The sequence below is a fragment of the Thunnus albacares genome, chromosome 23 (assembly GCF_914725855.1).
Source record: "Thunnus albacares chromosome 23, fThuAlb1.1, whole genome shotgun sequence".
Taxonomy (NCBI): Eukaryota; Metazoa; Chordata; class Actinopteri; order Scombriformes; family Scombridae; genus Thunnus; species Thunnus albacares.
The window spans coordinates 6,637,734-6,664,461 of record NC_058128.1 but is presented as its reverse complement, the minus strand read 5'-3'; the positions used below and the strand labels follow the sequence as shown (position 1 = coordinate 6,664,461).

General features: G+C 39.2%; 1 protein-coding gene and 1 long non-coding RNA gene across 2 annotated transcripts in view; one reads left to right on the top strand and one right to left on the bottom strand.

The window, feature by feature from the left end:
* LOC122975379 lies at positions 1-14,062 on the top strand. Its single transcript, XR_006400642.1, has 4 exons — positions 1-82; positions 8,143-8,148; positions 10,182-10,186; positions 14,052-14,062. It is a non-coding gene; the product is annotated as an uncharacterized LOC122975379 (long non-coding RNA).
* The window catches only part of nrip2 (nuclear receptor interacting protein 2), a 32,022-nt gene continuing 5,369 nt past the window's right edge, over positions 76-26,728 (bottom strand). The window contains exons 2-6 of the mRNA XM_044343803.1: positions 12,984-13,298; positions 6,123-6,205; positions 5,339-5,445; positions 1,989-2,041; positions 76-815 (exon numbers count right to left, since the gene is read on the bottom strand). Coding sequence (XP_044199738.1) covers positions 699-815; positions 1,989-2,041; positions 5,339-5,445; positions 6,123-6,205; positions 12,984-13,298 — 675 coding nt within the window. The 3' untranslated portion in view covers positions 76-698. The remainder of the gene's footprint in view (positions 816-1,988; positions 2,042-5,338; positions 5,446-6,122; positions 6,206-12,983; positions 13,299-26,728) is intronic.

Genomic DNA, 26,728 nt, shown 5'->3' with positions numbered 1-26,728 from the left:
TTTAGACTTAATTTTTTGTACGAATTAAACAAAAGAGATATATAACATGTTGATTAGTGAGCTTTAGAGGTGCTGATAGTCAGTCCGAGCCAGTTTCCAGTCTCTCTGCTAAGCTAAGTTAACCAGCTGCTGCACCTTACAAACGTAAGAGTGGTATTGATCTTCTTGTCTAACTTTCATCCCAGAAAACAAATAAGTCTATGTCCCAAAATGTCGAACAATGCCTTTAATATCTGAAGTGAAATAATTTAGGTTTACTACCGCCACTTTTAGTCATTCACTTGATCATTTAAAGTATTTTCTGAACAGCCAAATCACAAAATATTCCACTTAATTTCACTTTAAGATGATTATAATGGTTTTCCCTTTTTAGAGAGCGTCAGTGCACTCAAGCAGCTCAACAGAGAAATTGGTTTGAATATACAGATAAATCATGACAGAAAGATCAGACTCTCGGAGATCGGATTGAGCCATAACAGGCTTTCATCCGCTCCGTAAACTAGACTAATTTTTGTTTAAGATAATCATGGTGAATGTCTCATTTCTACAAACACAATGATGTAAACTCAAATGCTCATCCGTGTTCTGGCAGTGTGGAGACACTGTGATCGGACGGTCCAGACACAAACTGCATCGCACCGCGTCGCCGCAAACAGCAGTCGAGATGCGAGGAAGCGATCGCCGCCATCGAATCGGGCTCACAGGTTCTCGTTGGTGTCGTGTTGGCACTGGCTGTCGGTCGAAGGCTTCAGGAAGGGCAGCTCCTCGTCACAGCCCTGCAGCTTCAGCACCCGACTGCTCAGGTCCAAGCAGCACTGTGTGGGGAAATAAACGGGAAACATGATTAGATATCAGCAGTTCCCAGTCCGGGGGTTCAGGACACCCACAAGACATATCTGAAGGACAAGGAGAAGATTAACAGGATAGAAAGCAATAAAAAATATATTCAGCAACACAAGCTCACCCCTTCAGGCATCTAAAAATTATTAAACAATAACCAATCTGACAAGGAAACATGTGTGTGTGTTTTTAATGATTAGTGAGTGGACAGAAATGTAATAAACAACAAATCTGATAATCAAACTCGTTTATCAAGCAAAAAATTTGAGGATTTGCTGCATTATTGTTGTAAATTGAATAACTTTGGGTTTTGGCCTGTTGGTCGTGCAAAACAAGCAGCAGTTTTAACTATTTTCTGGCATTTTATAGACAAAGCAAGTCGTAGATTCAACAAAAAAAATAATCAACACTAAGCAATGACAGAAATTACACAGCTCTACATTTTTCTACAAACAAATCAGAGTAATTTAAATAACTTACTGATTCTATAATCACCTAGCTGTGGGTTTAACATGATGAAGACTTTTGACTATAATATATCTGATGCATCTCTGTTAAACAACATTTATGTAAACACTATGATCATGAAGGACATTAATCATAATTAATTACTAAACTTGTTCATGAAAATTAGCAGAGATAACTAGAGGAATGAGCTCGGAGGGAAAAATTCAATCTTATATTACAAAGTCCTTAAGGGCTAATTTACAAAATTACAGCTCATATTCCTTTCACACCCTCAAGTCTTACTCTAATTAGATTTTTGAGAAGATATGAAACAGTTGCTGCAGATGTAATCATGAAACCAGAGCGCAGGTAGTCTTTTCATGGGATTTAAAGAGCGTTTTTCAAATGTGCAAACTCAAAATTCCACATGTCCTTGATTCACTCTTATCTAGGCTTCACTCGCACAGCGAGGAGCGAACAGATAGCTGTACCACCAAAATAACTACCTAGCCTTTCCCCCTGTGATAACACCACATATAGTATGTCTTTGCTCAAATGTTAATTTTTCCTCCAATATGTATTTTTGCACTTTCTCTTTGCTCCTAATTTCAAGCCAGGCAGGTGGTTCTTTGAAATAGCACACACCAAAAGAGACATGATAAGGCCACACAAAACATTAGCAAAGCAAATGAGGGCCTTACATTAAGTTCCAGCAGAGTCTGAAGACCCAGGCACAGCTCAAACGCCTCATCCTCTGAAAGAGAGAAAAGAGAAGGAAGATAAGCGGCGAGGGACAGGAAAGAAAGAAAGTGAAATTTTTTATTACTGCATTATGAAAGCCACACTGATTTACCCTCATTAACACTTTCAACATGCATATATTAGCCTGAATCCAGGTTAAGTCATCAACACAACTAAATTATTCCTTCTTGTGTTAATGAGCGCTGATAAGCATATGAACTTGAGAGAGAGAGGGAGATGTGAGTTTTGTAATGGCGAAGTGAGAGTTTTGGAGCCAAGTGAGATTTTAATGTCCATGAAAGAGTCAAGCACTGGGTTTAGGGATTGAATTGGAGTCATTATTCACTGGAGAGGATGAATTAAGGAGTAAGTGGAAGGTCCAGATAAGAACTGCAAAATAAATAACTGTGTGTGGTCTTTTATCTTTATGAGGAACAAATGTCCTCATAACTAAGGTAAGCTTAAGATAAGTCTCCAGAGTATAACAATGTTTTTGACCATGTGAGGATATTTCTCTAATTTTATGGTTTGGGGTTCTCGAAATAGGATTTGACTCTAAAATAAGTTCTAAGTCTTCCAAGTGATGGAACAAATGTGCTTGACGAATTAATCTTCAGCTATCTTAGAAGCAAGGATGTCCCTGTTCATGAGAGCATTTACATTAACTATAAAACATCCGTGACGGGATACATCTTTCCTGAAAAGAAGACGAAGAGTCTACTGCCATGCTAGCAGCTCTATGCTGTACTTAGGCATAGTGGTGCTTTGAGCTGAATGCTAACATACTCACAATGACAATGCTAACATCCTGATGCTAAGCAGTTATACCGTTTACCATGATCCCTAAAGCAACTTTTCCACCAAAATGTTCCAGGAACTGTGGAACCAGAGGAACTAATCTCAGGAACTATCGTGCTTTCCTGTTTTTGTGTCTGAAGAACTGCGTATTAAGTAAATTTGCAAAGCCTAACTTTACTTTTAACATTAACAAACAATAAGAAATGTCCTACCCTCATCCTAATATTGATACTAGTACTTCCTTGTTTTATGAATGAAGTGGTAGCCTACACAATTTGAAGCAGCTGTGGTGTCTGTATTCAACCAATCAGCAACACTCATCCCTACAAACCCTGCCCCTTAAGATCCTGTACCTTCAGAAAATACACCCAGACCAGGGATTTTTGTAGCCCCTAGGACTATCCTACAGGAACTAAATTAGTCCCTAGTTCCTCCAATCGAAATGCAGGTTTAGTCCTTAGGTTCCCCTAAAGTTTCTTAGTCCCCTGGGTAAGTTCCTGTGGTGGAAACACCCTATATCTTAGTTAAATACATTAGATGTACATTAAATAATTAGCACAAACCAACAATTCAAGCTCAGGCTAATGGGAATATCCTTAGTTTTGCAAACGTTTGTAATTTCAACCGATGTTGTTATAGATGAAAAACTAAGAGATCACTAAAGATATCACTTTATGAATTAATCCTGGGGGGGAACATGAATGTCTCTACCAAATTGTATACCAATCCATCTCATAGTTGTCAAGACATTTTACTCAAAACCACAAATGTCAGCCTCATGGTGAAATGTCAGAGGATCACCAAAGTCAGTAGGTTTAATCCTATGGGAACCATGAATGTCTGTACAATATTTCTTGGCAATCCATCCAATAGTGTTTGACGCATTGGGATTTTTCCCAGGAAAGACGTACTTGACGTTATTATTACAGCAGATGTAAACATAATACTCATAAACAGTGTATACATCATTATAAGTGTCACAGAGCAGCCAAACAGACATTTGTTGGACTGAAAATATTGCTATTCTTGTCTCCCTATCTATTGTTTTGTTTAATGGTAATTTCTGTCTGGATGGAAGGGTGCACTGTCTAAATGCTAAATACACAGACAAGCACAACTCAAAACCTCTTTTAACAGCAACTATACAGAAATTACACAGCATGTATTTTCTGCAAGAGCTGTGACTGCATTTATGCATAGTTTGTTTTGACAGCACCCTTTGGGAGCACTCAAATATCCACTACAGTAAAAACAGTATTGGTACACGTATTCTTCTCCCCCTCAGGATAAATTGTGGTCAGTCCACCATGGTGCCCAAAGGATGAATTTTGATGACTTAAGTGATCCCAGGCCTTTGCCTTAGTGCCACCCAAGCAGCTACTATCACCGCTTGTGGCTGAAGCCAATACGGAAGTAAAATGCGATGCCACCGACAGCCACTAGATGCTGGTTCCAAAAAACCCCTGGCTCCAATAGACAGGCCCTCTAATAAGTGTACTGGTGACCTTTTTGAAAATTATTGCTCTGTTGATAAGATTTGAAGACTTATAGTAGCTTTGATGTCTGCTGTCTGGATGTTGATGGACAGCTGAGATTAATAGTTTGGATGGATTTCTATGAAATTCAGCACTCACATTCAAGAATGAATAGTAATAACTTTGGTGATCCCTGTTGACGTTACTAAAGCTAGAGGAAACGCCACCATCAAGTCAAAATTTAAATGTCCAATACTTAAGTTTATGACCAAATATCTGAAAAACTGATGACATTCCCATCAGCCTCATTTGTACTTTTTGTTTAATGCTAATTATAAACAGCAGCATATTAGCATTGTCATTTTGAGCATTTTAGCATATTGGTGTTAGCATTTAGCTCAAAGCACCACTGTAGTACAACCTCACAGAGCTGCTAGCAAAGCTCAAGACTCCTAGTCTTGCTAACAAAACAATAAAAATCCAAATCATTGAATAGTGTCACTTAATTTCCCCAGTTTAGCACTATTCTAGTGTAACAGAGTCAATCATACAGCAGTAATATGTAGAATTGTAATTACACAAAATCTTTAAATAGTTATAACCTGACATGCTACTCCTCCAGGGTCAATATGTTTGAGTATCAGTTTCTGTACCCCAATGTTCACTTCATGGGTCCCCCCGCCGCCCTGTAAATGATGTCTCCCACCTTTACGTCTCCCCTTTTTTATCGTACTCCATGGGAGAGGTAAGCAACATTGTGGTCTTCCTGTTATGGTTGTAAGTTTATTTGTTAGCTTAAACTTATTGTGCAGTATGCTAACACATTTCTATGTCATTTAATGTGTGAAGGAGCTCAAGTTGGACGTCACCATTGACTGGAGGATTTCACTATTTACTTCTGTCGTCAGGTATGTTTTCTGTGTTTTAATGTGTTGGTTGCAACACCAGTTTTTTATTGTTCTCTTGTTCTTCGTCAAAACACAACGCACACAACGTTAGATACCACCGGTTACACTAGTATGACCAAACATTCTTACCTTTGACATAAGCTGAACACTGGACCGTCTGTCTGCCCAGCTGCAGCTCCAGACCCGTCACTGAACTGGTCCCACCACATGGTGGGCTGTCCTGACTGGGCACCAGTCTGATAACACACACACACACACACACAAAAGAGACACACAAAACAATATTTTTCAATAGTTCAAAGACAAAAACATTTTGGGACGTTTCATTTGATTTATCCCAGAAATAGATTTATTCATTATATGTCACTCTGTGATAAACTGCATTAGGTTTCTATTAAAAAGACGATCAAAAGTTTGTGCAGCTGGGATTTCAAATTAACTAGGATTTTAAAGACAAACAGTACAGAAACTTCAGCAGCTTTTACTATTTACCCGTTACCTTCAGATCTGATTTGAAATTAAGATGAGAACAAAATGTCACATCCTTTTGATACTCTTATTAAGCCAGTGCACAGCCTCTGATCTTCAGGCGGAGCTGTTTCAGTCATTTTGAAGTCTTAATGTTAGGATGAAGGTGATATCGAGGCTCCTATGATCTACACCAACCTGCCTCAAAAAGCTTATAGGCTGTCATTATTAAATCTCACCTCAAAGATTCATTTTTAACAAATTCTTTTACTGTTGAATTGTCTTTATCCTCTATTGTTATCGCTTTATCTTCAGGCTTCCTCTTGGTTTTACTTTTACTCTTTATTATTAGAGTGAAGTGTTTGCTTTTGATTAATCCGACTGTTAAAAACCGCTTTAAAAAGGTAGATAGGCGGTTCGTATGCATTTGCATGGTGTTTCTTACCCCAGCCTCTGGCAGCAGGAGGAGGAGATGTGGTTGTGTTGGCTGCCGGTGTTGATAGATGCCTTGACTTCAGTCTCGCAGCACTGTGGGGAAAACAGAGGGGGATTTTGGTGTCACAGTGTGAATTTTCACTTCAGTCTGGTTCCCCCCCACATGCAAGGAAACAACTAGTCACAACAGCACATTAACGCAACTCTGTGGAGCCTTTGAAAACCACTGATCTCTTTTCTTTTGAACAAACCCATTCGGCTGCAGCATGATTGTGAAACTGCCAGATTGAAATATAAAGTCCGAGGCGAATATTTAATCAACTTTGTACCAACAAAACAAATCTCCCATTGCTGCTGAAGTATTTCCAAGCCAGCACTTGTTTTTTTCAGAGCCTAATGTTATTTTGTGTTTGTAACTTGATCTGTATTGATTCTGTGTTGAATCACTGGTCTTCTGTAAAGCGCTGCATGTGTTTGGTTGAGTAGTCTTACAGCGTATAATCAAGTTAAAAAATTAACCAACAAGGGCACTCTGTATGCTATTAAGGATCACATGAGTTGTTTTTTATTATTTGCTGATCAATTATGGACGTGTTGCTGGCTCCATTTCCTGACAAAATGCTGATTCTTGAGTCTGCTTTGATTTTTTTTACCAACTTAATGATCTTGAATGCATCACCAGAGCATAAAATATTAACCAGGTCAGTCATATGTGAATATTAAACTCATAAGTCAGCCAAACTACTCTGAAAAGTACAAAATGAACACTAAGTCACATGATTCATTTTACAAACTTTGAACTAACAGTGTAGCTGACTTAACGATTATTTTCATCTTTAAACGTTTTGGGAAAACGAGATTTATTAACTTTTTTTGGCCTACAGTCAGATGAGAAGATTGATTCATGGGTGATATCAATCTTCTCATCTGACTCTCAGCAAGAAAGCAGATAAGCGTATTTCCCACACTATTCCATTAATCTTTGTTTTTTTTTCTGATTTTCCCATCATCGAAGCTAGATTTTTACAGTGGCAAAACTAACAGGCGGCTTGTCCTAATTTTCTCTGACATTTCTCCTCTTCTGCATCTCACAGTTGCTCTGCTGCCTTCAGGGCACTTCATATCACAAAGACATGTTTCACGGGAAGCAAAGAAAAAGCCTATGGTGCAGCAGATTGTAATGGTTTATGGGGATGGTCTGTAATGTCTGTAATGGCCTTTTCCTTTTCAACATCTTCTTGCTTAATGTCATGCAACTGGTCTACAAATGAGAGGACATATTTATGGGGGGGGAAAAAATACAGTAATGGAAGAACGAGGAATACATTCAGAACATATGGTAGCTCTGCATGCATGTGAGATTAGCAGTATGCAGGCACCACCCCCACACTGGTAAGTGTGCATCAGGCTGTGCATACATTTTATATTTTTCCACTTACAGATGCAAATACATTCCAGCTACATTACTTTATGGTCTTTTATAGTTATTTTTTGCATGGTTTTACTTTCAGACTGTCTGCAAACTGCAGTTCAGGAAACACTTTTCGTGATCATTTAAGTCAAAATATTGGACCTTGACGAGCTACTAATACTATATATTATATAGATACTATATGGTTTTATAACCAAGCTTATACTGACTGAGTAGATTTTTGAAATTGTTATTAATTTAACCACTCAAAATGAAAATACAATGCAATTTTATATTTAGAATTGTACATCACAGGTGCAAGTCACAAATCAGCATTGATTTAACGCCTGCACACTGACTCCAAACGACAAGAGGAGCTGTATTGGCACACAGGACCAGCGAAGCCCAGCGGCAGAGCATTTGAAAGAGGTAAAACATCCAATGCCCTCGCAGAGTCACATCTGCATCGAGCGTGCTCGTACGCCAAGAAGAGGAGAGGACATGAATGCTCCTCTTCACCAAAGAGAGAGTTTTTACATCTTTACACTTCAAACTCTGACACTCAGAGGTCTGAACCAAGAATGAGAGATAAAACATTTCTTGTAACTTCAAAAAGGAGGATTTTGTACAGTTAGATATATTTTGGTTATAACTTCTTGTTGATAGCTCTCCATAGTCTCGACCATAACATAGATTTATTTCAGTGCATGTGTGCAGATTTCTAGTGATTTTTGTCATGTACGATACTTTAATGTTTTCTTTCAAGGGGTTTACAATTGTTTTTCTGTATGCTTTTGATATATTTGAGATATGTTTTGTATATTTTATATATCTGTTGCATAATTATCTCTGTATTCCTTAGCATTAATGATCTTTTGATTGAGTTTTTATTTACTTAAATGTCATTTGACAACTTTTTTTTCATCTTATAAAAAAAATTAAGAGCATTATAGAAGTTATGGTGAGCCCTTTTTATGTCTGTTTTAGTCAGAAATAGTTGCTTTATATTAAGAGATTCTCTCACATCTGAGGGTTTTACTGTCCAGCACACAACCTGATTCCCAAGAACAATGTCTGTATATCTTTTTCCTTTCCGTCATCATTCATAAATCAATACCTTATCCACTTGACTCATGGACATTTCCCCCCCTTGGAAATAAACACGTTCAGTTTCCATGAGCCTTGTTTTGATCCCTCACACTCTGTACAGGCTGAGCTGAGCCCTCTTTGTCCTCACAGGCACACAGGCTTATCAGCAACACCACAAACCTGCTCTTTTGTCTCAGTCCCGCCGGTGCAAAAATCCCTCTCTCTCTCTCTCTCTCTCTCTCTCTCTCTCTCTCTCTCTTGTTGAAGTTTAAAAATAGCTGCTGAATGAGTAACCGGGGAACACTTTGCATTTAATAAGTTGATGATAAAACCAAGCAAAGCACAATGAGTAATAGGTGAAAACGCTGAATCCACTAGAAAAAGTCTTAAGTGGTCTACTGATTTTAAATACATGCACACACACACATACAGGATCCACAGACGCTGTGCTGCGTACTTTAAACACCTCCGGGAGTAGGGATTCTTTTATATCGCTGTATTGATTTCTTGCAACGGATGAAAAGTGATTCGAGATGTTTATTGTCACTCCGGTTGTACAAGTACACTCGTGAAATTCTTTGGCTGGGAGGCTCCATTACAGAAAACAGTAAATAAATATGTATAAGGCATTAAATATAAAAACAGAATATAAATAGCAATAAAGGCTATAAAAGCAATAAAAAGTATACAAAGCAATAAATATAAAAACAGAATATAAGTAGTAATGAAAGGTATAACAGCAGTAAAATGTGCATATTTAATCATTAATCAGATGTTACAGATGGTTAGATTGCACTTTGTGTCTGTGTGTGTGTGGTGTGGTGTGTTTGCGTGGGGGTGGGTAATGACCCTCAGGTACTTCCTGAGGCACCACTGGGTGCATAGCTCCTGCAGGCTGGGCAGCTCACACCTGCTGATGTGCTGGGCAGTGTGCCCCATCCTCCACAGCACCTTGGGGTCTGTGCTGGTACAGCTGCTGTACCGGGTGATGAAGCAACAGGCTCTCTATGATGCCCCAGTAGAAGTGTCTGAGGATTTGGAGCCTATGTCAGGTCCTCGTGGATGTTAACTCCCAAATATTTGAAACTGTTACCTACGCCACCACTGTGCTATTAATGGTGACTCGGGGGTGAGTGCCCCTCCCCCTGTAATCCACAAAGACCTCTGTGGTCTTGGAGACGTTCAGGGAGAGGTGCTTGTCTTGGCACCACCGTTCCAGGATGGTCACCTCCTCCCTGAAGGTCGTGTCGTTGCCGCAGAAAATCAACCCCACAACTGCTGGTGTTTGTAGTCTTTGTCGGCACACAGTCGTGAGTGTAGAGGGAGTGCAGGAGGGGACGGAGGACGTATCCCTGTGGTTGTCCACTCTCGCCACCTGGACGTGGTCCATCACAAAGTCCAGTATCCAATCACACAGTGCTGTGCTCAGGCCCAGATCCTTGAGCTTACTAACAAGCCTGGAGGGCACCATGGTGTTGAAACAGCTCTGTCCTTGGTGTCATGCCCATTTCTGCCTAACTAGAATTCAAATAGCCAAAATATTACCTCTTTGGCCCGTGGACATAGTAGGTTATGTTTTTAATTATATCTACTATCTACTTTGTTTGCTCTTGGTTAGATTTAATAGAGAACAAAACAATGAAAGAGTACATGTTTTTTGCATGAAAAGGATGTCAAGTTATAAGACAGGCTATGGGACTGTAATTAATTATTACCGTAAACCCCATCGCAATCGCCCAGACCCCCCAAAAAAGTCTACCAACCAAAACCCCAAAGTATATAAAGATATAATGCAGAGAAAGTCTGCAAAGAGTGACTTGAAGAGTATTTTTGGGGGGTATTTCTGCATGATAAGTGACTAATCAATGATAAAGCTTGTTGTTGATTCATTTCAGTCAATTAAATAGTTGGTAGACTGTGAAAACACAAGTAAACATCGATGGAAATTAGTTCAGGACAATTATTTCAATCCCTGACAAAATCTGATATGTTGTTTTTTAAAAAATATATATATATAGCAGTGTTGTCAGTAAACCAAACACCAAATTTATCTTCTGTTTCTGCACCAACAAGCAGATTTCTGTTTAAAAAAAATGTATATGAGAGCATCTAAAGAGAATAGAAATTATATTATTTAAACTAAAATTCTCACAGATGTGTGATGGGAATAACTTGTCTTCAGTTTATTTGATTTAATCACTTTTTTGTAGCTCTATTTTTGTTTTTTTCTCTGCTGCTAGTCCTAGCAAGTACTCACTGTTTGATAGTTGAAAACATGAAGTATCACATGAGGTGCTGGCCTGACACTGAGGATGGACTGAATCATTACATGACTATTCTGTGTGACTTTTCTGTATATATTAGTCACTGGAGTGTTGAGTGTGTTGTGTGATGTGTGACCACAGTGAGCATCTACATGTGAAACCAGGCAACCATAATGCTTAATGTGCAGCAAATAAAAGCGTAAATACTGAGTCACTGCATGCATAATGCTGCTGTTTTCCTGTTTTTTCAGACCTGTCTCATTTAAAGTGGTTGTTTAAAATGCACCATAATCTGGCACTAAAACCCACAGTTTGGGCCAGAGAATAACCTGCCATTTCTCTATAAATCACAGAGTAAGAGGTGAGGATTTAGAATTGAACATACCCTAAAGTCCTCCCATGTGGTTTAGGTGTGTTTAGGGTTAACTCCACTAGTTGCAGTCAAGGTTGGATTTAGGGTTATTTATTAATCCTAACCCTAACCCAAAATAAATGTACTTTGAACATTTTTGTCTTTATTTGATGGTGGCTACAAGAACTGCAATGATTAGCCGATTAGTTGATCAACAGAAAATTAATCAGCAACTATTTTGATATTTGTATAATCATTTTGTTGAGCAAAAATACCAAACATTTGTTGGTTGCAGTCTCTCATATTTGAGGATTTGAAGGTTTTCTGTGTCATACATGATAGCAAACTGAACATCTTTGGATTTTGCACTGTTGATCGGACAAAACAAGACATTTGAAAACATTATCATGGGATTTTTGGGGGGTTGAGCTAGAGGGGAAATAACATGCAACAAAGTTCCCCATCAGGATTTAAACAAGGGACATTGTGATTACATGGTATCTGTCTAAAGCTGTCAGCATGGACCCTGCCCCATCCCCTCTGCACTGTCTGCATTCACTGCTGCACTCTTGTACCTAAGGGAGTTTCCATTGCACTCCAACACTGTAGTACGCTCTGCGGAAAAATCTATAGCAATCCACTGGAGAGCCACCAGGAAGGTTGAGGAAAAAATCAGGCATCTTGGAATTCTTTTATGTCATAAGTGGATTCCTGCATACAAGGGACCCCTTCCTCTCCCTGTATTTATTGTCAGCTCTTTAATGTCTAACAAAGGCATAAAATGCTTGTACTGACAGTTGTTTGCACATATTTTGACTAGTGAACCTCCAAATTGTCACCCATTTAGCTCAAAGCGTATCAAGAACTTGTTACCATGCAAGCTGGGCAAAAGAATATTGTACTGTGTAAACACCAGATGATTGACACCACAAATAGTTGGTGCGACCTCAAACTGTAATGGTCCCTGTGCTTAAGTCAAGCAGCAGTTACCACAGCTTGAGGCTGAAGTCAATGTGGAAGTACCTTAAAATGCCATATCACCAACAGCTCATTCAAAAAACATCAACTTCTCTCCAGAAATACTAAATCAGTAAATTTTTTTCAAAGAGTCATTGTGGTCTCAAACGTTAAATTCGGGTCCTCTAATAAGTGAGCTGGTGGTCATTTTGGAAATTATTGCTCCATTAATAAGATTTGAAGACCTATAATAGCTTTGATGTCTGCCGTGTGGGTGTTGATTGACAGTTGGCTCACCTGTTCAAGGGGGCTTTAAGGGGACAACATGGGGTACAAGTGGGCAAAACTTGTGGGTCCCCATTGGTAGGGTTGTCTGTTGGTTACCACATGGGTTAAACATGGGTTTCAATAGGCTACTGCACACATTTTCCTCACGTTTTGTTTCCTCCTTTTGTCCTGAGGCCCACACACCTTGCCCATTTCAAGCCCATGCAATTGTTACCCCTGTAACCTATATTCAATCCATTTTGGGCCCACGTGGACATGATAAGGTTGGATTTTTAGTCACTAAATGACTCAGTTGTCTGTTTTTCTGATCCAGTCAATCAGCCACCGGGCCCTGCCAAGCTTTTGTTGTGTTGTAAAAGGAGAATAAATGAAGTGTCGGCTATAAATGATGAGTCATAGGAGTAGAATGCTGCTGTCTTTGTATCCACTCTTGTTTTCAGTTTTTATGCAGTAGTAAGGTGTCAAAGCATTGAATATGAGCGAAGAGAGACATTTTACACAGTGTGGTACCTTGCATTGAACAACCAGAGCTGTGAGGAGGGTCGAGCTCTCCGTGCCCTCGGTCTTCTCAGCTGTCTGTCTGGCCCCGGCTTCACTGCTGTCGTCCTCCTCATCCGACCGTAAGCTCCTCTCGCTTTCCTCCAGAGACTCTCTCTCCTCTGTGGAGTCATCAGCTGTGCTCTCGCTCCTCTCCTCGGCGTCGGCCGGTCCGTCCTTGGTGTCGGCGAGTGGGGAGCGAACCCTAGAGCTGGGGTCCCGGGCCTCCCCTCGCAGCCGTGTGATGTTTCCCTCCAGGAGGCGACGCTGGACAATGCTGTGAGGTTGCTGGTGGGGGAACACAAGAGAAATAGAATAGTCAGACAGGAACATGTGCAAGTGGAAATGGAAGTTGATTTCAGCATTGATGAAAGCTAAGATTCTGAATTAATTCTGATTAAATTTAGTCTTTACAGGGAAAAAATACTAAAAGCCCAATAAAATCCACAATAATTAAATAGAGTTGAGTCATTTTTCAGTGAAGTTTCTCTGAGCTGGCAACTGAAGTGAGTCAATTCATTGTGTGTCAAAGAGTAGGCAACATCCTCTTGTCTATCTTCCTTTGCATGCTGAGAGATAATTCGTAGCATTATCTTAATAGACTGTGTCACAGATAGCTTGTGACACACCATGACTCAAGATATATTTAATCTAAAAGAAACAAAAATAAGATACAGCGTCTAGGTCGCTGTGTGACGAACATGTCATCATTACCCTTGTGGCTTCAGATCATTTGTACATTCAGGAAAAGTCATTATTTTCTCCCATTATAGTAATAACTGAGCATGTTTATACACATGTGTTCAGATAAAGTCCGTTCAGGTTAGATTATTCCTACAGTACACAGACAACCAGTGGTATCAGTCTAACTGCTTGATATATCACACAGTTGAGTTATTATTTAAATAGAAATGTTGGCTTGATTATACAAAAACTGATATATTTGTGTATTTAGTATTTAGTTTGGATTGAGCCATTACCCATCGGCATGGAGTACCAGCAAGTAAGATATCTGTTATACATGATGTAGCTAAATTTAAGTGTCAGACAAAATATGTCTGTTTTCTTCTCAAAGAAACTGCAAGAAGAATCAGATCAGTCACACAGAACCATCTTTTAAGCCAAAACTTATCATGCTGTGGCAAATGGAGGCTATATTGACTGTAGAGATTTAAGCAAGGCTTTGATATTTCAGAGCCTCCTTTCCTTTTCCCTCTCCCTCATGCCCCCCCACCCCCTCACAAAATAACAACCATGCAGATTGAAATAGCTAACTTTAGCTTCAGCAAGGTAAAAAGAAAAGCTTTCTAATCTTGCTGAAATGAAGGGCACATTATCATGTCATGAAAGCCAATTCAAGGGGCATGGTAACACTTTCAGGTCATCACGGTCAGCACACATCAAAAGATTTCTGCTCTTGTCTTCACTTTACTGAACCAGTCTACTAGCAAAAAAACGCACATAGTCTTCTTTATGGCTACACAAACACAATTTCAACTACATATTGTCTAAGGTACAACATGTATGTGTTATTGTGCCATACATGTCGAATAAAAATATGTTTATCTTGTTCAAGGCGAGACTTCCACTGTTTCCAAAGAACACGTGGCCAGTGATTTGCTGTTCCCTCTGGATCATATAAAAAGCAAATCATATTTAAGCTGCCTGCTCCTCTATAATCACATTGCAGTTCTACCAGCACAGTCTGGGTACAGACTTTCAGACAGCATGCTTTGAAAAGAGCAGTCACCAAACACCAGGCGGTCACTGCTTTAATTAAACACAAAGCATTTGCTTTCCTTTCAAGGTTCACCAAGATGATATACAGCTCAACGGTGTGTCCAAATGAATCAACATGTGTCAATTGTTGTAAAAAGGATCTTTTGGATCAATTTTGATATATTCAATGAAAGGTTTGTACTTGAATACCAAATACATTTTGAAATGTTAAAAACTAATCCTGTAGAGGATGAAACTGTAGAGGATGTCACAATGTCATGGCTGGGACACTTACTGGGATGTTAATGTTATTAGTAACACCCAGTAAGCGATTTGAGGGAGGATGACAGGGAATGCCGTCCCCCTTGTTGACCAAAATGACCACAATGCATCCATCTTTTTAACCGGCCGCACCCCCTCTCCATCCCCTAGTAGCAGAGAGAGAGTACAGGGGCAGAGGGGTTGTTTAGTTGGTGTTAGTCTAGTCTGCCTGACTCATTTAACTTTTATCTGACTAAGGTTTGTGCAAGTTAGAATCTATGGCTCTGAAATATCAGTAGCCTAACTGTGCTGTGTATTGATAAATCCATGGCGCTGTCCCTGGTGCTGAAATGGCAGACAGATTTGTAATTGCAATTTTTTCTCTCTGTCCTGCCTTTCTGTCAGTTTCGTCTTGGATCTATAATATTCTCTAAACTATATACTATAAATACTTAATTCCATACTATATTACAGCCTTTATACTCTATAGAGTAGTGTCACCTTCATGATCAAAGTGACAAGTAGCAACATGTATTTGCAGAAGAGCGAGATGATCATAGAGACACACTGCTTCCTATAATATTCCTATAATATTTCTATGATCATTCAGTAGCGTCTGCACTGCTAAAAATACACCCTCATACCAAGCCACCTCTGTAACAAAATAATTTAGTTATATTTGGGAGACATGACTACAAATATAGTTATGACTATAGATGTTTTGTGTAACCTGGGAGTGGAGCAGGTAATGTGACTGAGGAAATGAACCTGCACTGACCACACTGTGCTCAGCTGCTACAGTGACATAATTCAAGGTAAAGTTTATACTGCAGTGTATTTTGAAAAATAAGCATTATTAAAATGCTTAATGTCCACATCCAGATAAAAAATAGGCTTACACAAAGTATGTATTAAACCTAATAGCAGGTCTGGACTGCAATTGTAATATCAAGAGTTAGGCTAGGCCTATATGAAAATCCTGCAGTCCTAGGATTAGGGTTAAGGTTAACCCTAACTCTAAACCTAATCCTCCTGTTGGACCATCCCCCCTGTTCAAAATTAACAAATCACCCACTGGTAACACCTGTGGTTTTTCCAACTATGACTAATCAAAAACAAAAGGTCTGCTGTGAAAAAGTCTAATCTTCAGAGGTAGCTTATTATTATGCTAATGTTTAATATATAGCAAGAAAAACAACACCATCAGTCCTTTCGTGACATTTGTTTTGGAACCAAAAAGTCTGCAGAGAGAGGAAGTTCCCATTTCCTGTTCATCAGTCAGCATTATTTTCTTTTAACCACGAACCTTAACCGCATGATTATGACTGTAACGATGATGACGAATACTTATATGTGTTGTTCTAGAGGGCATGGACAAATTATCTATTTTGTTGTTTAATTTGTGTTGGACAAGTGTAAATTTGAGACACTAGATTAAAAGTCAAAATGTAACTGCACTCATGTGGAAATATCCTCTGAGGATGACACAGAAATCTACCCAATAGATGATGAGATGTTTCACTCTGGACCAAAGAGTTTAACTTAAGAACTTGTGACCAAAACACTGACTAATATTACCATTCATCTAAGCATAAACCTGTTTGTTTTTTGTTTTGTTTTGTCATTTAAGCCTGTCCTTTGGACCAAAATGTTGAACAAACTGACCAAATAACCACCCTGCCAGCCAACATTGGCATCCAAAGAACCATGAGGTCACAGTTTAAGTATCTTGGTTGAATGCCAATCCCATAAAGGACAACACCATCTGCCCACCTGTTGTTCTCACATGCTTTGTATTACTCCTTAGATGTCTACATCCAGTTATCTCTCACCTCTTTCCTAATGCAATCAACAGGCCGCTGTACCTGCAATATGACACTTTAACAGAAATTGGTGTGTCTGTCCACTTCACAGTGTTCCTTTTGTAGAAAACAACATTTAAACATCGCCTTTGACGCTCTTACTATTGTAAGCGATGACGACAACTTCCACAGACTGGGCCATTCTTTGCAGTGACCTTTGAGCCCTATCAGATGTGCAGACAATATGAGCCGTCTCGTTAAATAAAAGAGGAGATTGCTCATTTCTTAGAATAAAGTAGCATGGTAGCTGAATTTAGATATTTTCGAGAGCACTGTGAATAAGACTGGTTGTGAGAAGTCTTTTTAGACGTCGTGTTGGCATCAGTGTTTAGACAGTTTAGACAATGTGCTGCATGATTGCGTTGTACAATGACAATGGTTGATTACAAATGCTGACCTCGTGTCTACGAGGGGAACTCCATCCAGCAGCTCTGATTGTGTGACTTTGACCCCTATTAGGAGAAAGCTTTGGGCAGACAAAATGGAACGGCAAAGATAGACCCTGCTCCCTTTTTTCCACATTACTGGTCATTATTTGATGTTCTGCTCTGATTAACATGCGTTCAGCAATGTGAGATTCTGCTGTTAAAGTATTCCTGAGCAGAATTTGAATGAAGATAAGGACAATTTCATGGACTGGCAAGCAATAAGGAGACAGGAGACACAGGGAAATGAACACAGAAGGGGAGGAGGGGGGGGGCAGTCTTAGTCATGTGAAGCTCAATCCACCTCAACGTGCCATCAACGGGTCATTTCTGTCTGCCTGTCAGGTCAAAAAGCATTCATTTGAAAAAAAAATCAGGTTTTAGTGCTTTGTAGTAAATTGTTTTGCTATTCATAGGTTGCTCTCCATCAACCTGCCAGGCTTACAGGCCAGGCGGCAAAACAGCAGCAAGCACTAGTAATCACCACCCGTGTCACTGAGTTCGATTTAGCCCATTGGTTTCTCTCTGAGCTCCAGCTGTGGTTGAGGAGCGCCGAGCTGCTGGCTTATAAACAAGCACTGATGAAGACCTCTCCTCTCCTTTCCTCTCTTTGTTTTTCCTCTCATCTTCTCATTTTCTTCTGTTACCTTTCCTGTCATTTCCCTTTCCTTCTTTTCCTCATTTCTTTTCCTTTCCTTCCTTCATTTCCCTTCTCCTCTCTTGTCTCATCCTCTCTCTTGTTTCCTCTCCTCTCCTCAATGTCTTGCATTATCTTTTCTCTCCTTTTCTTTCCCCTCCTTGTTTCTCCTCTTCTCATGACTTTCCATTCACTTTCCCATTATTTCCCTTTCCTTCCTTCCTTTCTTTCTTTCTTTTCCTTATCTTTCCTTTACTTTTCTCCTTCCATTACCTTTCATTTTTCTTCTATTCCCCTCTCCTCATTTCCTCCCTGTACTTTTATTTTCCTGTCTTTTCTTTCCTTTCTTACTGTCTTTACCTCTTCTGTTTCCTCACCTTACCATTCATTCTCTTTCTCTCATTTTCCTCTCATTTCCTCTCTTAATTTCCCCTCTCCTCATTTGCTTCCATTACATTTCCTTCTTTCGCTTTCCTCTCCATAACCCTCTCATTCCCTCCAATTATCTTTCCTTTCTTTTCCATTCCTTTGTTTTCATTTACTCTCCTCCTTTCCTTGTTTGCTTCCACCACAGTCCCTTCTTTTTCTCTCCTTTCCTATGATTTATCTCCACCACCTTTCTCTACCTTTTCTTTCCTTATTTTACATTCCCTAAACCAATCAAAACCTCCAGCCTGACATAAGAGTAATCCAATCCTAAAAACCCTCTCGCATCTACTGGAGCTCGCCCAAAATGGGAGCCTTTACTATACACTCCTTGACATCTGCACCAATCAAATCCAATCTGATTGGATCCAATTTTATATTGAACTGATGTTATTATTGTTGAGATCTCAACAATGACCTCTAGCTCTGGCTAGAGTTTTCTCTCTCTTTCTCTCCTGCTCTCAATATGCTGCAGATCACTTGACCTCTTTCCCACCTCTGCACTGCAAATCATACATTTATTAACAATAATTACCCTCCTTTCCGAATGCGAAAAAAACCAGCACGTGAAAGGGGACGCAAACAGTGACATATGAAGGTTTATTTCTGGAAAATACCATTTAGATTAAAGTGCTATCAAGTCTGGTTGCACACCAGAATGTTTTTATTCAGTAGGCGAAGGATAAGAAGAAGGGAAATCATATCAAGCTAACAGTTGGACGACGAGAGCCAGAGATTTTGATTACGGGTTCTTTGTTTGATATGTTTTCCTCATCTGTGCTCTCATCAGACAGAGATTAATCTGATAGACAATGAATACAATTTAATTTTTCCCCTCTTTGTCTGTGTCCTCTGATGGTCGGCGTCTGTTTCTGCTGAACCCTCACTACTCCAGGGCCAGTTCGCCAGCAAATCATGTTAGCAACAGGCGGCGTTCGGTGTCGCCACATGTGCCACGGCTCTGTTGTAAAGTTCAGGGGTGAATTGCTAATCTTGCACCTTACACTTGTTCTCTGTCTGCCTTTTAATATAGTGCACTTCCTGCAAGATAAACTGTGTGAGCTGTCATGTCATGTGAGAAGAGTTTCTTCCATCGTGACGCATCTCGAGGTTTCGAGAAATTTCTCACCTCATTCAAGTGACTGCTTGTTAACAGGCTGAGAATATATGAAACGGCATGAATCATGTGGCCTTTTCCCATGATGATATGTTGCAGATTAACTCAGGATAAACCCCTTTAGATGTATTATTGTATTCAACGAAGACAGCAGGCAGCATGGTCCCATAAACAGTTTATCTACTAAACACAATGCAAGCTGGTGATACGCCTCATTTGCTAGTGATTTTTTTTTTTTATTGTTGAAGCAGCTGAGGTGGAATTGGCATCGCTGAGGTGTAATCTGTTTGTTCATTTTTCCAGAGTGATTTAGGACGATATCATTTTTGAACAGTCATTGCTGCTGATTGTAACATGTTTCACAGATATCACAGCAGCTGAAGAAAGCTTTCAGTATTAGTCATCATGATTATCAGAGAATTAAAGGCATTGATTTAATACCGAGGCCATCAATCTTTCCTTTCCTTGCTGAGAAGTTGTTGTGCTTTTCCTTTTTGAGCCAGAAGCTCAGCAGTAGTCAAAATATGTTATTTGTTGCCATTCTCTATGGCATACTCTACTCTTTGTTGTACTCTATATTTTTCTTATTGCCAACAAATCCCATGAAAACACCAAAACCAACAACTGATCCTACTTACAGTTATTGTGTGTGTATCCAAAGCCTGATATATCTTATTCCTCTGTGCCGTAGACCTCTATCCAAAAACTATTAAAAACACATCTATGAGCCACACTGTCGCACTGGGTGACATGTTCCTTCATCACAAAGGCAATGATTACTGTAGTTTGTTTAGAAACAGCTCCAAAGCATAACAGCGATCACATTTTCAGTCTCTGGAGAGTAGTTCTGTGTAAGGCAGATTCCACAAGAAACTATAGTAAACATTATCTTCATAATGAAGGAAAATGTCACCCAGTGCAACAGTATGGCTCATGGATGTGTTTTTAATAGTTTAAAGACAACAAAAACCAAGGCACAGAAGAATAAGTTGTAAGCAGGTTTGGCTCTGCACATGAGATTTGTTGACAGTAATAAAAATACAAATTGCCAGCCATATATCCTTGAAAGCTTTACGTCTTCACTAGAAGTCAATGAGTTCAATGAGACAGACAGGCTACAGTCCATCTGATGAGAATCAGAGTACCATAGTATCAGTCAGTTATGGTTAGCTGGGATCTTTAAGTAGTCCGGAAACACCCCAAATATGGGTTAGTTTGTGTCACAGAGTAAGGATCAATAACTGTGCCGCATACATTTGAGAAGGTATCCAAAAGTAATGAAGACATAGACAGGTCAAAAACATACAGTATGTATAATTCACAGGTAGGTGATAATATACATCCTGCATGTGTGATTTTGAAAGGTAGATTGGTGGCTATGGCTGCAACCAGTAATCATTTTCATTATTGATTGATATATCAACTATTTTAATTGATTAATGTAAAATGTCAAAAAATGGTTATAGATCCCAACGTGATGTCTTCAAATAGCTTTTTATGACGTTTTATGACCAACAGTCCAAAACCCAAAAGATGTTAAATTTCTACTGGGAATTTATGAGAATAAAACAGATTATGTCCAAATTTAGCATTGGTTTTAGTATTTTTGTTTGTCCAACTGTTAGCTTGATATGATTTCCCTTCTTCTTATCCTTCGCCTACTGAATAAAAACATTCTGGTGTGCAACCAGACTTGATAGCACTTTAATCTAAATGGTATTTTCCACAAATAAAAACAATTGATTGATTATCAAAATTGTTGTTGATTTATGATCAGTTGATCAGCTAATAGATTAAAACAGTGAGTCGTTTCAAGCTCTTTGCGTTTTTGCAGCCAGTGGGATGATTAGTGGAGTTATTGTTCTAAAAATGTACATTTTGTAAAATCCAGATTTTCAGCATATTTATATTATACCTTTTTTTAACTAAGCTAATGGCCTTTTGATTATTTATCATCATCACAAGGTAAAGTGGGTCATCCACCAATCAGAGGGTCGGTGGTTCGATCCCCAACTGAACCCAAATGACTCTTTGTGTATGTGTGTGTGTGTATGTGTGTGAATGGGTGAGTGAGCATTAGAAACATTGTGAAGCACTGTGTCGCTCTTGATTAGCAGTCTAGCACATTGCATGGCAGCGTCTGCCATCAGTGTGTGAATGTATGTGTGAATGGGTGAATGTTGGCATGTGTCGAAAAGCGCTTTGAGTGGTCGGGAGTCTAGAAAAGTGTTATGGCCTATAAATGCAGCTCATTTACCATAACAAACATGCTTCATTTGGTGATGAACGCTGCAGATCATCTACAAAAGGGACAATAAAAATGACAAAAAGAAGACTTCTTGTTGGAGTAATCGGACCAGTAGTCCATTCTGGGCTACTGTAGAAACATGGCGGTGCAACATGGTGGCCTCCGTGGAAGATGACCCGCTCTCTATGTAGATATAAAGGGCTCATTATAAAGTAACAACAAGACAATGATTATTATTTCCAGGTGATTAAACACTAATTAAAACATACTAATGAATATTATATTCCATTTCTACGAAGTCCGTTCCGCCAGATGCCACTGAATTCTACACACTGTAGCTTTAATTGACTTTTTGCTCGGCACTAATGTAATTAAAAAGATCAGGATATACTCTAGCAAATTAAAACAGAGGCTCATTTGCAGGCAGACAACACACAGACAGTTAATTAACAATGAATTGATTATAAAAACTGTGGTGGATTAATTTTCTGTTGATCAATTAAACAACTAATCATTTCAGCATTACAACAAAGCCCCTCCCTAATGGGATCAAATCATCAAATAGGCCTTCAGCACTACTGATGACCACTGCTGTTGTTTTATCACACTAACCAAATGATTTTTAGTCAAGAGACAAACAGTGACGCAAGAAAGTAGACAGAAAAGAGATAAAAGACAGAGATGTAAAATGAGAATGAAGGAAGGGAGGAAGAGGAGGGACAGGCAGACAGGCAGGCAGGCGGCAGATGCGTAGCTGCCGGAGCCTCCTGGTCGGTGCGACAGGAAATCAGCCGCATGGGGACCTCCATCAGAATGAGAAAGAGGGCATTAGAAAGCTCGCGTGACTGGCTGGAGCCTGTTGCAAGCAGGTAATTAGTCCACATGGCAATTAGCTTCTAATCTGACTCACAGAGAGAGAGTTACAGAGGATGGATGTGGAGTGCTTGGGTTACACATTAGCAGTTGTCCGATTGGCAGGAGATCGGTTTGGACTGGTTTGCGTTCAGGGGCTCACCGCAGGACTCACATCAGGAAAATCAACAACAGCCCACGTATGAAGGAACAAAAAGGAACACTGTATCTGAGAGACTGGCAACTAGTTTTACCTAGACTTTTTCCCACTTTAACAGACTAGACATTGAGAAAAAAAAGCATTTTATTGCTCCATTGAAGAGCAACAATAACATATAAGAATGAATAAGTGTAATTATGGAAGTGAAGCTCTTATGGTCAACAAATCTCATCCCATGTGTTAGTCTGGCTCTGAAAATACATTTAATCATCCCTCTTTACATTCAAAATTAATGTCAACGTGTCTTTTTGTTAAATTATGATAAAGAAAAAAGCTCTTTGGAAAATTACTAGAAAGGCTCCAATTTTTCTCAGCTGGCTGGAGGAGAGTGTCAGAGGCTTGTTTGATTGACATTAGCTGGCAGGTTACTGATGTAGTTTCACACCGAACGACAGACAAAGTAAACTAACTGCTGTAGCTACAAGTCATGGACAGACAGTGTGTCTTTTCCTGGAAATTTTCAGAGTATTTAAGGATACATTTTTAGAACAAGGGCAGTGAAACTTGGTGTTAAGTTGGTTTAGTTGATGTCCACTAAGTATATTTGGGTTAATATGTAGTTTCTTCATAAATTGGACTCTCAATATATTAGCATGTTAGGATGTTTCTATTAGAGTTTTTAATAGACTTTAATATGCTAATATGTAGTTTTCAGTCATTTCTGTCTGTTCAAGAATTGTTAAGAGTCTAATTTAATAAGAATTTTTGCAAATTAACAACTGCGTATGAACCCAAATATAATGAGTTTGTACTTACCAACTGAAACAACTTTTTGATTTAGTTTTTCTTATAATTTGTACCATAATTGCACCACCTTCTCTGTAAAATGTCCTAAAAAATAATTGTTTAAAACCAGCAAATTACTCAGATAATTAACAGGAAATAAGAGGTCTCTATAATAAAGAGTCACCCACGGATTTTAAAGAGCAACGACCAAACCAGCATCGTATGGGTCTGAAGTGACATTTGCAGGTATGTTAACATCCTGTTTAATGTACTGTGGCTAAGCAGCTAATTAGCTATTCAGCCTGCTAACTGATGTTAGCGGTGCACTTTTCCCCTGGTGAATATTTGTTTGGGGGCTCGTTGGCTGCAGGATAAGACGTGTGTTCATGTTTACAAGTTAGATAAGAAGGAGACTTTAGCAGGAAAGCTAATATATGTGTATTTACGTATAGGACAGGTGTATTCTGGTGTTAATGCTTATGTATGTGAGAAGTGAATCTGTGTAGGGCTGCAACTAACAATTATTTTCATTATCGATTAATCTGCCGATTATTTTCTCCATTAATCGATTAATCGTTATGTCTATAAAATGCCTGAAAACAGTGAAACATGTCTGTCAAGCTGACTGCTTTGATCAACCAACTGTCCAAAATCCAAACATATTGAATTCATTATCAAACAAGACCAAGAATAGCAGCGAATCCTCACAAATGTCTTGAAATTTTGGCCATTTTCTACTTTAAAAATGTTATTATATATAAACAGTCAAAATAGCTGCCAATTAATATTCTGTTGATCGACTTATCGATTAATCAATTAATCGTTGCAGCTTTAACTCTGTGAGAATGGTTTGGATGCCTTTTATTCTGAAAATTCAATGAAAAATATGTGAATTATTCAAAGAAAGTTGGAGCCACTTGCCATATCCAACAAATACTGATGTCTGAACTCGCTCTTCTTCTCTTGCTTTCCGTCTCCGTCTCAGTATTGCATTCTCTCCTCTCCACTGTTGTTGAGGCTGTTTTGTCCTATTTGTTTGTGTTGGGTATTTTTAGCCTCCCGAGGGAGCAGCTGAGGGAGAGTGTTACCGCCCATCCACAGCTCCAGATGACAGAGAGAGAGACAGGTTCACACTAACCTCTCTCCAGCCCACCTAATTGTCCCGGAGCTAATAATAAAGCCTGCACCCGAACCGATTCAACACGGTTTGTTCTGGAGGGAAGAAGGCGAAGGGAAACAAACTCCCAAGAGCACCGAGGGGATTTCGCTGAGTGACAGTGTCGTGTTTGCTTGTCACTTTGAAGTGCTACTTGGCCTTCTGGTGAAAATTGTAAACAACCGAGAGCTCGTAGGATGCGAGTCAAGATGCATATGGATTTAAAAACCCGTTCTAGGATGAGATGCACTGTACACCATCTGCTGTTTAAAACCCATGACTTTTTGAAAGGGCGGTAGATCACCAAGTTCGTAAAGTTCTGGTGTGACGAAAGCATAGCACGTTTCCTAATTGGATATTCAGTATTTTTAAAATGTCTTCTAAATGACTTGCAGATTTTTTGGTTAATATTGAACATAATGTTTACTAAATCTGTTGTAAATAAGTTGTATTTGATGCACACAAGGAAACAAACAGTTCCTTCTATGCCGCAGTTCTTCTATATTCAAGCCCAGTTCTGTAGCTTTTGATCATCCTCAGAAGTACCTGGAGACTCCAACCTCTCGATTAGACAGGCCCTCACTCTTTCACACACACACACACACACACACACACACAGGTTTCAGATTCACTCATCTGTAAGAGAGGGACATGAGCAAACGGACAGCTAAGCTGCAGGGAGAAGAAGAGGGAGGCTTTGCAGCAGCGGCAGATGAAGTGTGTGCAGTGAAATTGGACCAAAATGAGATTTTGAAGGGCATATTTTAAATGTTAAAGCTTCCTACAGTCAATACGTGTGTTTAGACCTGATATTTTACCACTTTAAAACCATATATTCTTGCAGAACTAGAAGATTAATGTTTTTTTCTGGAATATTAGCCTGATCATGATGATCATAATTAGCCTTATCAAAAAGAGTGACACTAAAAACTAAGTGTGCCACTGAAATCTGTCTGATTTAGTCAGACAGCTTGAGGACTGGCAAAGTTTAAAAGGTCAATTCTCCCAGATTACAAAAAATCATATTTTCTCATTTACTTCTAGTAGTATTAACCATGCAGATCATTTTGATTCTGTTTATTTTGAGATATCTCTCTCTTCCTCCATTAATGGAATTTACCATTTATTACATTTAAAAAATTCAACAGCAAAGCAGAGCGATATCTGAATCTCAAACCTGAACAAAAAAGACAAAAACAAGGTGAAAAAATGAATACGTGGACCTTGAAATGAGATTGTTCGGCTGCTTTTTCCAAGAATGAATTGTCAAGCTCGAGTCCTGGAGGTGCCCAGAATAAAAGCCAGTTTCAAAGCAACTGAGCGAACTCAATCTGCTGATGAGGACCATGTGATATATCTGAAAGCTCCCAGACAAGCGAGTACGTAGACCTTGAGCTGAGATTTTGTGAAATGCTGTTTCCAAAGTCAAGAATGAAATAAGCTCAAAACTAAAGGCAAGTGAGAATATGTTGTATTTTTTGTAATTTGGTTGAACTGACCCTTTAAAAACCAGCATGAAAACCTGTATTGATCAGTGTTCAAGAGCGGCGACCCCTCCTGGAGAATTTAACTTGTATGGGTTTCACTGGAGCGGTTGATAACCTCAGTGCTTTGCTGACCTGAGATTTAAATTCTCGGAAAACAATCAAATTTTTTGTCTTTAATTTTTAACCTTAAATGAAAATAATGGGGAAAAAAATATGTATGGTAAGCTTCAGCACATAATAGTATTGCCTTGTTTTGCATTTGCATTTAACTTGCTGTTTCAAAGCCATCATTTTCTTCTTCTGTCCTTCATTTTGCAGCAGCGCTGCAGAGCAAATGTTGATAGTGTACAGTAGAGAATAGCAAGGTTACACATTGGTTACACAATAACTCAGTCAATGCTGAGCTCAGGTGTTCATGTCACTGGGCTCAGATGTTTGCAACCAATTCCCTCTCGTCCTGTTTGCTCTTTGTACATTTTATACCCGTGTATCTACACTGTGTTACATAAAGCAGCCGAGTGTCCTCCTCGACCCCATCTCCAGCCATCTCTTTCATTCCCCTCCATCGCTGTCACTTTGGAA